Genomic DNA, 12,849 nt, shown 5'->3' with positions numbered 1-12,849 from the left:
AACTACCGCACTAATACGGCAAAAACACTGACGAGTATTCATCCAATATGCCCACATAACAGAGTTGTTTCCATAGTGTTGTGGGATACTGACGGCAGCGACATTATTATAATTATTGTGTCTACATTGTGACATCACTATATAATAATTATGATATTGGAATGGGCAACCATGCATGGCCATAATTATAGATATTGCACACAAGTTCAAGATAATTATTAAGTGGTAAAGATTTAACTACACAAATTGACAATTATATGGTATAGGGTGTTGGTAACTGCATGCGTAGTTCACTGAAAACCCGATCTATTCATAAGGTCATATTTTAAATGATGACAACTTATGAGCTATTGTGTTCCATTTTGTGCTAGTTATACTGATGAATTCTATGCGACCACTCATTCGTATATCATCCATCAAGATCGATCCATATTCAATTGGCTCACATTCTGTAGGGAGGCTAAGTGTTGCAAGAGTCTTGTTATCATCTTGTAGTGCACTGATCAGTCTTAGAGCTCCAACATGACTGATTTGTTCGTTGTGTGACAGGTAAAGCATTTTTAATGAAGTGTTCACAGTAAGCATTGAAGCCAGGGCAGCAGCTCCATTCACATTGATGGAATTATTGCGAAGATCCAATCCGAGGAGAGTTCGATTCTCCTCCAGTCCAGTGGATAGTAATTCAGCTCCTTCACCACCGATTGAGCAATTGATCATACCTAACGTTTTCAAGTATGAATTAGCAGAAAGAGTGACAGAAACCATTTCTATTGCTTCCATTGAGAGTTTAGTAAAAGAAATCTCCAAATGGGTAAGAACCTTCGAAAATGCAACAGTACTAATAAGCAAACGAAGAGACTCGCTGTCAATACTGTTGTGGCTAAGATCCAGTGTAAGCTCAGGTGACCCAGAGCGAGAATTCATGTATTTGCATAATCCAACCATGTCACAGAATGATATAAAGTCCTTCCTATTCCTATGTGAACAAGATTAGGGTGAGAAGCAAACATACTTTCAATTATTAAGCCTAAATCACAAGGTAAAAACTTACTGACGAAAGAAAATTGTTTCAATTCATTTAGCTGGCCGTCAATTAAGATATCTCGAACAACGGAACAAACAGGCTCATTTGCCAAACTGATTATCAGTCTATACAAGTTTGAAAATAGACGCTTGGGAAGAGAAAATAACAATTGAAGGTTAATCACAGACACATTGTAAATTTCTAGGGTCTGTATTTGCCCTTTGTAAAACTCATCGGAATTGCAAAAGAGTGACGTGAAGTTTTGAAGATTAATATTCAGACACCAATAACAATCACTGAAGCGAAGACAATACGTTAATGCGTGTAGGTCAAGTGATGTACTTGTCCCCGAAGGAGAATATTCTATAGTCTTATTTCCTAAGAACTTGCATACATCCTTGGGGGATTGTGCTTCATACAACAAGTGCAAATGAAACGTTGATATGTATTGAATTTTTAACTGTGGCAATGTAAGACAATGCAAAACCCTGCTGCTCAATCTAACCAGAAATTTAATGAGCATGGAAAATTGTGGATCTTTGCTGTGAACTTCCAAAAACAACTCTTGAACTTGGGACGGCTGTTTAGAGAGATGGTAAGCTGCTAGGAACTCCTGGATTGTGAAATGGAGGAAGCTGTGGGATACAGTGGTACTCGTGTTTATGGTAAGTTCAGTTGAGGACTGCATGAGATCCAGAAAATCAAAACACTCGTACAAAGCTGCTTCTGAATCGGTGAACGTGACTTGAACAGTCAGCTTGGTGAAACTCATGAAAGCTAGTAGGCAAAGCTGATGGAAATGTGTTTGTACTGGTTCTGGCAAGCTTGAAACACTGATAATCTTTAGAGTATCAAACTCAGAAACTGACTTGATATAGCGGAGTAAGAGACCCTCAACAAGAGCTGTGTAGAGCTGGGTCAAGGTGCTAGGGATAGCTTGCTGAGAACGATGAAATTGCTTGTAGATTTGAACAACAAAGCCGGCATTCAGTGGGATGTGCATGATGGACTCCAGCTGAGGGTGGGAACGGAGGTAGTCTAAGAACTCTGTCTTTTCCTCCTCAGTGAAAGCATGCAAAATGTACCTCAAGATGTCTTCTCTTGTGAAGCCCAAGATTTCCACCTGTCGAGATATCTGATCCCCACATTTTTCTTCTAGTGTCTGCACAGCCCATGGTCTACTGGTTACTATGATGGTAACTAGGGGAAGGGATTCACCTTGAAGCAAGTTAGAAAGAGGCATACCATCAGCTAAACAAGGAGCTGGAAGCTCATCTATTCCTTCTAATAGAAGGATAATGCCTTTTCCACCATCACAAACCGCTTGCTTTGCTACTTCATTTGAAAAGTCGGCATTTTCTGAAAAAAAGAGATTGCTCAGTTTGGTTGCTTCTCTCACTCTTGTATCACGCATGCGCAACAAAACAACCAGATCATACTGCTGATAGATCTTCCCTTTGGCCCACTTTCTACAAAACTTCCATGCAAAAGTCGACTTTCCTATTCCTGGGACTCCTTGAACGATTACGGTTTTCGGCAGTGAGCCGTTTTTTTCAGTTAAAAGTTCTTCCATTGAAATGGGATCCATTCTATTGTTTTGCATGTACTCATCAATCGACTCAGATCTATTTAGCTTACACAATGCTAAATGTGAGCGATCATCTTCAATTTCAATAGTAGCTAGCTTAATGATCTTCTTACAGAGAGCAGGAGGCCATTTTCCTTTGACAGGAAGCTTCGATCGAAGGTATACATTTTTCAGGTAGTTCGAGTATTTTCCAATAGCTGTTTTTGGTGAAGCCGTCAGCACAGTTGAGGAGTGTTGAGAGTCAGTAGGAATGTTACCTGTTATTAGAATCATACTGTATGAAAGTGTGTGATGAACATTATTTTATGCACACTATTATATTGACTAAAGTATGAGGTGAGGCTATAGTATGAGTACACATATGACACTATCTGAATAGTATATCGAGGCTTGTATACACACACAATGATAGGAAACACCACACATACACTCACACATTCTTATTGAAACTGACTTCTCAAACAGTTTTGCCAAATAAACAGTGAATCATAATTACATCAATGTCATGGTTTGTCAGACAGCAATTGGGATATTTTAACCTTTCTTGATTATAACTGTTTATTTTGTTGATAAAGTGTTTGAAATTCAGTTGCAACTCTCTACAATGCTCATAACCAAATGCATTATTTCACTCAGCAATCACATAACACGCATGCATGAATAAATAAATGGCTATCTGAATTAATTGACCATGCACACAAAGGTCAAGAAATGCCCCACCATTTTGTGTCTGAACTGGAAAGCGGCAACAACAGTATGACTATATACTCTATATATGAAGTTCAAGCAAAAAAGAAAATAATCCCTGCACAATTGTAATCTAAGATGTAATACGGTAGACTCCCGTTAATCTGGTCACCCTTGGGACAGTGCCGGAATAGCGAGGTGGCTGTATTTCAGGAAATAGCCGCGGCTTAAAAGCGACGAATTTAATCTAATTTTGCGGTTCTTGTCTCGAGGATAATGAAGGATAATGAATCATTCTGTTTTCTGTTTTCTGTTTAAGTGTTGATCTGCCAAACCACACCCAAAACGTCATATCCGGCCGTAATAAACATATAAAATTATGTAGCTCTCATGCATGCATTGCATGCCTAGCATGATGTGGTGTTGCTTTTTAATTAGAGCCTGAGCTATAATTATAGCTTAGAGCATAGATAAAAAAAATGATAATTGCCTGCACTGGCTAGTATACGGAATAGCGAGTGGCCGTACAATGTAGCTAGCAATCCGTGCCAAACCAAATGGCTGGTATATCGAGGTAGCCGTACTCCAGAGAGCCAGAATAGCGAGAGTCTATTGTACATCTACAAAAACAATGCACAGTCATCGAATCGTGCAAAACATTTTTCGTTTGAATGTCAGTCACTTACCAAAAGACAACGAAATCATGCTAACAACTTCAGCATACACCAGCTCTTCTCTGAAGACGTCCAAGGCACTCTCAAACTTGTCCGGATGCACGTTCAGGTGAGTCATCACAGCTAGCATCAAAACTTGGACACTCCGAGAGCTCTTGAGGTGGACACATTTCCAACCATTTCCATTGTTTCCATGGAGATTAACTGTTGACTAAAGAACTGAGCTCCCAACACAGGCAGATCTGCTTCTTGGATGGATTTCACCATGCAGTTTGTCATAGTGCTCACGGAAAGCCCTGGCTGCTGAGGTTTTAAACTCCTGAGTAGCCATTTGATATAGCTATACTAGATATCTGTGATAATTAGACAAGAGAGTTTGATTAGCACAAATGACACACAAGCCTTGAGACTAACAACTGAACAAAAAGTCTAATCACAGACCTCAACTAGCTATCATGGGAAAGCTTCTCAAGCTCATTTCGAAAACACACCCACACTCTGACCTTATATAATTATATCAAGTCATATCTGCTTAGAAGTATATCTATAGTATAAATCTAGATCTACCTTAATTAATGTGAACTGAAGAACTAGCTTGTTATCATGGAAAGTGTTGGTTACATCAGTTCTAAAACTATAATATTAATAGGCTATAGATCTACTAAGAAAGTTGAAACATGAGTCTGAGGCAATGAATCTGAGTCCTGTGCAACACACTCCAGCATTTGATTGAATGCATGCCGTTAGCTATAGAGTAATAGCTATATGGATTGCAGGCAATGTTTTTTTAACTGTTCTGTGAGTGTATTCTTGACATTACTCTGGATTACTTGATCCTCCCTCTGCAGACATTTGCAATATGCAGGATGGACTTACTCTTATATGGTGACCGCAATGCAACACACACATATTACGTAGTATATATGACACTATCTCCACTAAATCCATTTACTATAAATCTAATGTCCATGCATGTATTACTATTCTTGGGCTCGGGACTTCGCCCTCGTTTTTGGAGGTTTACTGTTATAAATTCCGATGTAGTGGAAACTAATTGCGTACACTTGTCATCATATAACCGTTTGATTGTTCTCTAAACTTCACAGCAGTAGAGCCTAAGCACTTTCGCTATTTTGTCCTAGAAAGCCATTGGCCACCCAAAGCTATACAGGGTGTGAGATACAACTACAACAAAGCATAGGTCCAATAGGGAAAATGAAAATGTTATTGGATAACAACAGTATATATGCTTTAATTATACATGTGATCACACTGTGACAGATATAACGCAGGCACATTTATTGATTGCATGATTATTAACTTGTTACATAGGCAGGATTGATTAAAAGATCACAAGTTACAAATTATAATATGAATGCTGTGTTAGTTTGTGCGTTCATTATAATTATATACAGCATGAAACTACTTATATATACTAATTATAAGGCCATATGTCTGATGATGTAAACTTATGTGCTATTGTATTTCGAACTGAACTTGTTTTATCAACGAATTCTATGCGACCACTCTTTCGTATATTATCCATCAAGATCGATCCATATTCAAATGGCTCACATTCTGCAGGGAGGCGAAGTGTTGCAAGAGTCTTGTTGTCATCTTGTAGTGCACTGATCAGTCTTAGAGCTCCAACATGACCAATTTGTTTGTTGTGTGAAAGATAAAGTATTTGTAATGAAGTGTTCACAGTAAGCATTGAAGCCAGAGCAGCAGCTCCATTCATATTGATGGGATTTCGGCGAAGATCCAATCCGAGGAGAGTTCGATTCTCCTCCAGTCCAGTAGATAGTAATTCAGCTCCTTCACCATCGATTAAACAATTATCCATACCTAACGTTTTCAAAGATGAATTTGCAGAAAGAGCAACAGAAAGCAATTCTAATTCTTCAATTGAAAGATGGTTGAGAGAAATATCCAAATGAGTAAGAATATTCGAAAAGGCCACTGTACTAATAAACAAACGAAGGGACTCGCTGTCAATACTGTTTTGTATAAGATCCAGTGTAAGCTCAGGTGAGCCAGACTGAGAGCGTGAACTCATGTATTTGCATAATGCTAACATATCAGTGGATGAGATGACAGTACTTCCTATTCCTATGTGAACAAGTTTAGGGTGAGAAGCAAACAGACTTTCCATTATCAAGCTTATATTACAAGATACTTGTAAACTCTTACTTTGAAAAGAAAATTGTTTCAAGTTTGTTAATCGGCCATTACTTAAGATGTCTTCAATTACAGAACCAAAAGGTTCACATTCTATAATTGCAATTCTATACAAGTCTGAAAAGAGGTGTTTGGGAAGAGAAAAGAATAATTGAAGGTTATTCACGGAGGCATCATAAATTACCAGTCTTCTTATGTGTCCCTTGTAAGACTCATTGGGGTTGCAAAAGAATGATGAGAAATTTCGCAAACTGATTCTTAAATACCAACGACAATTGCTGGAGCAAAGACAATACCATAATGCATGTAGGTCAAGTGATGTACTTGTTAGGGCAGGAGAATACTTCACGGTCTTATTTCCTAAGAACTTGCATACATCCTTGGGGGATTGTGTTTCATACAGCAAGTGCAAGTGAAATGTGGACAGATCTTGAATTTCTGACTCTGGCAGTTTAATACAATGCAGAACGCTGCTGTTCAATCCAACCAGAAATGTAATGAGCATTGAAAATTGAGGATCTTTGCTGTGAACTTCCAAAAACAGCTCCTGCACTTGGGACGGCTGTTTTGAAAGATGGTAAGCTGCTAGGAACTCCTGTATTGTGAAATGGAGGAAGCTGTGGGATACAGTGGTACTAGTGTTTATGGTGAGTTCAGTTGAGGACTGCATGAGACCAAGGAAATCAAAACACTCGTACAAAGCAGCTTCTGAATCGGTGAACGTGACTTGAACAGTAAGCTTGGTGAAGCTCATGAAAGCTAATAGGCAAAGTTGATGGAAATGGGCTAGTACTGGTTCCGGCAAGCTTGAAACACTGATAACCTTGAGATTACTAAATTCAGGAAGTAACTTGATATAGCGGAGCAAGAGACCCTCAACAAGAGCTATATAGAGCTGGGTCAAGGTACTAGGGATAGCTTGCTGAGAACGATGAAATTGCTTGTAGATCTGGACAACAAAGGCGGCATTGAGTGGGATGTGCATGATGGACTCCAGCTGAGGGTGGGAGCGGAGGTACTCTAAGAACTCTGTCTTTTTCTCCTCACTGAAAGCGTGTGAAACGTATCTCAAGATGTCTTCTCTCATGAAGCCCAAGATTTCCACCTGTCGAGAAATCTGATCCCCACATTTTTCTTCGAGTGTCTGCACAGCCCATGGTCTACTGGTTACTATGATGGTAACTAGGGGAAGTGATTCCCCTTGAAGCAAGTTAGAAAGTGGCATGCCATCAGCTAAACAAGAAGCTGGAAGCTCGTCTATGCCTTCCATTAGAAGGAGAATGCGTTTTCCATCACTAGAAACTGCTTGCATTGCTACTTCATTTGAAAAGTCGGCATTTTCTGAAAAGAAGAGATTGCTAAGTTTGGTTGCTTCTCTCACTCTTGTATCACGCATGCGCAACAAAACAACCAGATCATACTGCTGATAGATTTTCCCTTTGGCCCACTTTCTACAACATTTCCATGCAAAAGTCGACTTGCCTATTCCTGGGACCCCTTGAACAATTACAGTTTTTGACAATGAGCCGTCTTTTTCAGTTAAAAGCTCCTCCATTGAAATGTGATTCATGCTATTGTTTTGCATGTACTCATCAATCGACTCGGACCTATTTAGCTTACACAATACTAAATGTGAGCGATCCTCTTCAATTTCAATAGTAGCTAGTTTGATGATCTTCTTACAGGGAGCAGGAGGCCATTTTCCTTTGACGGGGAGCTTCGATCGAAGGTAGACTTTTTTCAGGTAGTCAGCGTATTTACCAATAGCTGTTTTTGGTGAGGCCGTCAGCACAGTTGAGGAGTGTTGAGAGTCAGTAGGAATGTTACCTGTTGTTAAAATGATAGTATGAAAGTGTGATGAACATTGTTTTAGCTATGCACACTATAATTATTATATTGACTAAGGTATGAGGTGAGGCTATTATAGTATGAGCACACAGTTGTATTCACACATGCATATGTAACTCAATAGCATATTATCAAGGCTTTCATGAACACTCAATATGGGAAGCTGGTGTCACCCCTTGGCTAAGCCACTGCCATGCACAAATGCACTTACACATTCTTTTTGAAACCAACTCCTCACACTATTACCAAGTATGGAATGAATCATAACAATGTCACGGTTTGTGGCTGACCTACAGCAATTAGGGTATTTCCACTTTTATTGTGACCAAAGCCTCGTTGCACACATCAAATGCAAACTAACTATTTACTCAGCAATCGCAGAACATGAACAGAATTCACATTTCCCATATGTCATGCGGCGATACCACACAAAAGTTAGGATTAAACACCTCACTAACAAATAAAAAGATCTCGCGCAACTTTAATTATAAGCTCTAAGATTTTAATGCATCCTCAAAATCAACTAATCTCTTGTGCACAAAATCTTTCACTATTAAAATGTCCAGTCACTTACCAACAGACGATGAACTGATTGTCAAGAATTGAGGCTGATGTGTATTATTCAAGATGTGTATTATTCAAGATTCGAACACAATGGTGAAAAGTTGTTTCTAGTAATTTAGCCTTTACAAAAACGAAGAATTGTGTCGAACTGCAAAAGCAAACTGCCGTACCCACCCTAGAACTCAGTTGAATTGACATAGCTTATAGCCTCAGTTGAACAATTACCTAGAACCTATACTATATGTCACTGTGTGTACCTCAGGGCCACCGTATAATTTGAATGCACATTCCATATTCACTCAGCAGTCACAGACCATGCATAATGAATTCATAATTATACATATGCACACACAGAGGTCAGGAAACGCCCGACACATTCTTACAGTGAACAACAGCATTATGAATAAGAGTTCTGGTTCCTTTAGTAAAAGAATCCCTAAGTACATTGTATAAGCTATATAAGGTCAATAATTGTCAAGATTGATCAATGTAAAGCTAACCTTTGATGTCGCCGTTTCATAATTATTGTGAGCGTGCATTTTTACATACTATTCAAGAATTGAACAATGGCGAAAAATAATAATTTCCTGTAATTTGAGCTAGAATTTTGAGATTGTCTTTAGCAACAAAAACGAATTGTCTTGAACTGCAAAAGCTATATAACTGCCGTACCCTCGAACTGACGTAATCTCAGTTGAATTGACATATAGCGTAGCCTCAGTTAAATTGCCTACAAGATGATTGACCATAAAAACGATCGATGCCAAAAGTTCAAGTCTGGCTGCATCAGGTAGAACCTCATTGTGTGTATCTCATGCAGGGCACTGTACAATTTCAATACACTTTGTACCCATATTCACTCAGCAGCCACAGACCATGCATAATATGTATAATTGAATTCACACATGCACACACACAGAGGTCAGGAAACTCCCAACACATTCTTACAGTGAACAACAGCACTATAAGAGTTCTGGTTCCTTTAGTAAAAGAATCCCTAAGCACATTGTATAAGCTATATAAGGTTACATGTATAAATTGTATCTGATTACAATACGTGCATACAAGAATTGAGTTATGAGTGCGGCATGTAGTTAGTACATGCATGTATACATGCTACATTACTAAGATTGGGACGGTTAATGATGTCTGCTATGAACTATTGTAACTTACTTGTATGCTTGACACAAGCCTTGTGAATTTCCCTAATTGCCTCTCCGTCCTTGTCCTCTTTAGCAATTTCTACTAATCGACCGTAAGTAGCCGTTGAATTTGATGGATTGTCTAAATCAATACTTTTACTCTTCCACTTCAGTAGAGCAGCGTGAAATTTGCTATGTGTACTGTAAAAGCTTCTTGGATCATTATCAATTTCGTCTATGTCAGCACTACTCAGGCCCAGCTTGTGCTTGTATTTGTTGTATCCCACAATTTTGGTAGACAACAGGCGAAGAGCTTCATTCGAGCACTCTTGGTTCAATTGAGCTGCAGTCCCTGTAAACCAAGAAACAATATAATGCTTCCCACACACTCGTGCGTGCCAGAAAGAATGAATGAACTATTATTATGGTGTGTGACCTCTAGGGTATTTTACAAGTATTCGAGCATAAGGATTGAACTCACACACACTTATTGATGTGCACACAAAGCGCTCTTTAGTCATTACTTCCTATTACATTCGTGATGAGTTGTGGACACATAATTGAATCAATTGACTTATATTTTAACTATCCTCTTTGCCAAATATAGAAATATCTTGATTGATCTACAGAGATTTGGGTAATTTTGTGTAAAACCACCACAAAATACAGAGATACAACTTTGATGCACACTTTATTGTTGCTATTGACTTACCAACAGGTGTTGTGTTGATGGTTGCACATTTAGTGTGTACCAGCTCTTCTCTGAATACTTCCGAGGCACTCTCTAACTTGTCCTGAGTAGCCATTGCCAGTTTTGCAATTGGTAAGGTAAACTACTAGACCAAAGAAGTTTGATTGTGAGAAGACAAGTGATTAATAAGTTCTCTGTTAGAGATTACTGAGAAAAAAAAAAAAAAAAAAAAAAGTTAGAGATTACTGGCTATCTACGCGTAGCTAATTGCGCATGCGCATTATAGGGTTCAAAGGTGGCTGTGCTCACGGATGGCAGGCAACTATTAGCAATCTATATGGTCACAGGTGCAACCTTAGTAGTTCTTTTCCAACTCTTGCAACTAACTATAGGTTTAATTAATGTGTCTGAGTCAATGAAGAGACGCAACATTACATCATAATTATGTTCCCCACCAATTAGTCACTGTCATTTATTCAGTGCTGTTCACAATCTCACACTTGTCATCATGACTACTGCATGCATACGGTCATAATAATTATTTATAGCATTGTGTATGATGTAAACTCCGGTGCTTTATGGTACATATACAGTGGCCCTGAGCACTACTAAAGTAGTTCACCTTAGCTACTTGATAGTATAGATAGAGTACAAAGGTCACTGAGAGGTTACTATAGATTTGTACACTATCTGACCTTGCTGACATGCTGGTAGTGCAGCAGACAAGGAGCAGGAAGAGTGGTGTCAGTGAGAAAATGGATGGTGCATGGAGGTGTTTGATACTGAACTTAATTTATTGACAAATTCTATGTGAATTCTATGTGTCCACTCTTTCGTATGTTATCCACCAAGACTAGAGCGATCCATATTCAATTGGCTCACATTCTGCACGGAGGCGAAATGTTGCAAGAGTCTTGTTGTCATCTTGTAATGCACTGATCGGTCTTATAGAGCTCCCACAAGACCAATTTGTTTGTTGTGTGAAAGGTAATTTTTAACGAAGTGGTTATTAGATAGTGTTTTATTAGAGAAAAAAATAATAATAGTCGGATGCAATGAATGTGGACAACGCCCTCCAGCATCTAAATTCATGCCGCAGCTATATTAGTTAAAAAGTATTACTGACAGCTACTCTCTCAGTTAAACCTGGTCTTATGCAGTTACATATATTCCTTACCGAGTCATTTATACAGCTAACGGAGTGCAAGAGCGGCAAGACGCGTACGTAGACGATATTGAAACTGAAACTAGTAACGATGTTATAGGATAGCATGCATTATATAGTTTACGTTGTTTTGTCATCATTATATTCAAGATTGAGAAGAATAATTATGTACAATACAGTTAATAATTAAATTTAGCACTAGTATAGATAAGATCTACATGGGAAGTACATGGGAAAAGTGCCTCAGAGCAGGTATACTATGGGACTTAGTATACCTGCAACTTACTTAGTATACCTAGTATTCTGTTGCCAAGTAATTGTATTGTAGTCAAGCATCGAGGGCAAGGTTTGGGCATGCGCATTAGTATCTAAATGAGTTAGACACTGTTTTGTCGGTGTCCATGTGATTTAGAAGCCCTCAGCCACTTGTAGTACCCTCGCTACGCTCGGGATAATAAATCAGTGCCTTTGGGCTTCTAAATCCCATAGACACCTCCAAAACAGTGTCTAACTATTATAATTATAGTTAATTGTTCTTACCAGACAATACAGTATACGTGTTATTGTAACTAACTCACTGCTCACTATAAGTCTGCTCGAGCGATCAGTCTGAATATAAAGTGCCATCTGCATCAGTGCATGTATGCTCTGCATGTGGTGGGATCTGCAAGCTCCTCTAGCTTTCACTTCTTTTATGCAATTGCTTGAAAAACTAGTATACAAGCTTTGATCGTTGGAGCTATCTTGAATACATTTGAGTTCACTTCTAGCAGAAGGAGTGTGGAAGTTGCCAATCCCTAGAGAGTACGTATTCAGATTCAAGAAATGATCGTGTAAGCATTTCATTTCATTTCGTCACATAATTATCTCAAAGTTATTATTATTTGACTGGCCATCAGTGATAAAAACAGCGTCTACACAAGTGTTGTCAGCAAGCTCAACACCGCAACACTTGAATACAGCAGTTGACCACAAACACACTTAGCAGCAGCTCCACTAGTTGCTGTAATAATTATGAGGTGACAGTTTGTCTCAAAACTGTAAAAGTGATTGGTATTTATAATATGTCCATGGGATTTATAAATGTCCATAGGCATTATCAACTCTTGGTATTATATATGTCCACTGAATGTCCATGGGATTTATAAATGTTATTGGGTATTTATCAAAGTGAGGGTATTTATCAGAAGGTGCATGATCTGATCAGAGGAGGTACGACATCCGTGAGTCAAAGGAAGTGTTTTAGACTCACATTCCTTAGGTGCGTGTTATACCTGCCAAACAC

The 12,849-nt window shown here is 38.7% G+C and overlaps 2 protein-coding genes across 4 annotated transcripts in view; both read right to left on the bottom strand.

The window, feature by feature from the left end:
- LOC135347812 (protein NLRC3-like) overlaps positions 1-10,823 on the bottom strand; it is a 52,356-nt gene extending 41,533 nt beyond the window's left edge. The window contains exons 1-3 of one of the 3 annotated variants that reach the window (XM_064545879.1): positions 10,421-10,642; positions 9,740-10,060; positions 5,287-7,981 (exon numbers count right to left, since the gene is read on the bottom strand). In XM_064545879.1, coding sequence (XP_064401949.1) covers positions 5,409-7,981; positions 9,740-10,060; positions 10,421-10,514 — 2,988 coding nt within the window. In that variant the 5' untranslated portion in view covers positions 10,515-10,642 and the 3' untranslated portion in view covers positions 5,287-5,408. Of the gene's footprint in view, positions 1-5,286; positions 7,982-9,739; positions 10,061-10,420 lie in introns of those variants that run through there. The other 2 variants (XM_064545876.1, XM_064545877.1) reach the window with 2 other exon arrangements.
- Positions 571-4,430, bottom strand: LOC135347853 (NACHT, LRR and PYD domains-containing protein 6-like). Its single transcript, XM_064545956.1, has 2 exons — positions 3,986-4,430; positions 571-2,869 (listed from the first exon to the last, which is right to left on the bottom strand). Exons 1-2 carry the CDS (start codon positions 4,101-4,103, stop codon positions 921-923), a joined length of 2,067 nt encoding a protein of 688 aa, XP_064402026.1. The 5' UTR covers positions 4,104-4,430; the 3' UTR covers positions 571-920.
- Positions 10,824-12,849: the final 2,026 nt, after the last annotated feature.

This window comes from Halichondria panicea, chromosome 14 (genome assembly GCF_963675165.1).
Source record: "Halichondria panicea chromosome 14, odHalPani1.1, whole genome shotgun sequence".
Lineage (NCBI taxonomy): Eukaryota > Metazoa > Porifera > Demospongiae > Suberitida > Halichondriidae > Halichondria > Halichondria panicea.
The sequence above is the reverse complement of the archived record's forward strand: the minus strand, read 5'-3'. Positions and strand labels throughout refer to the sequence as shown.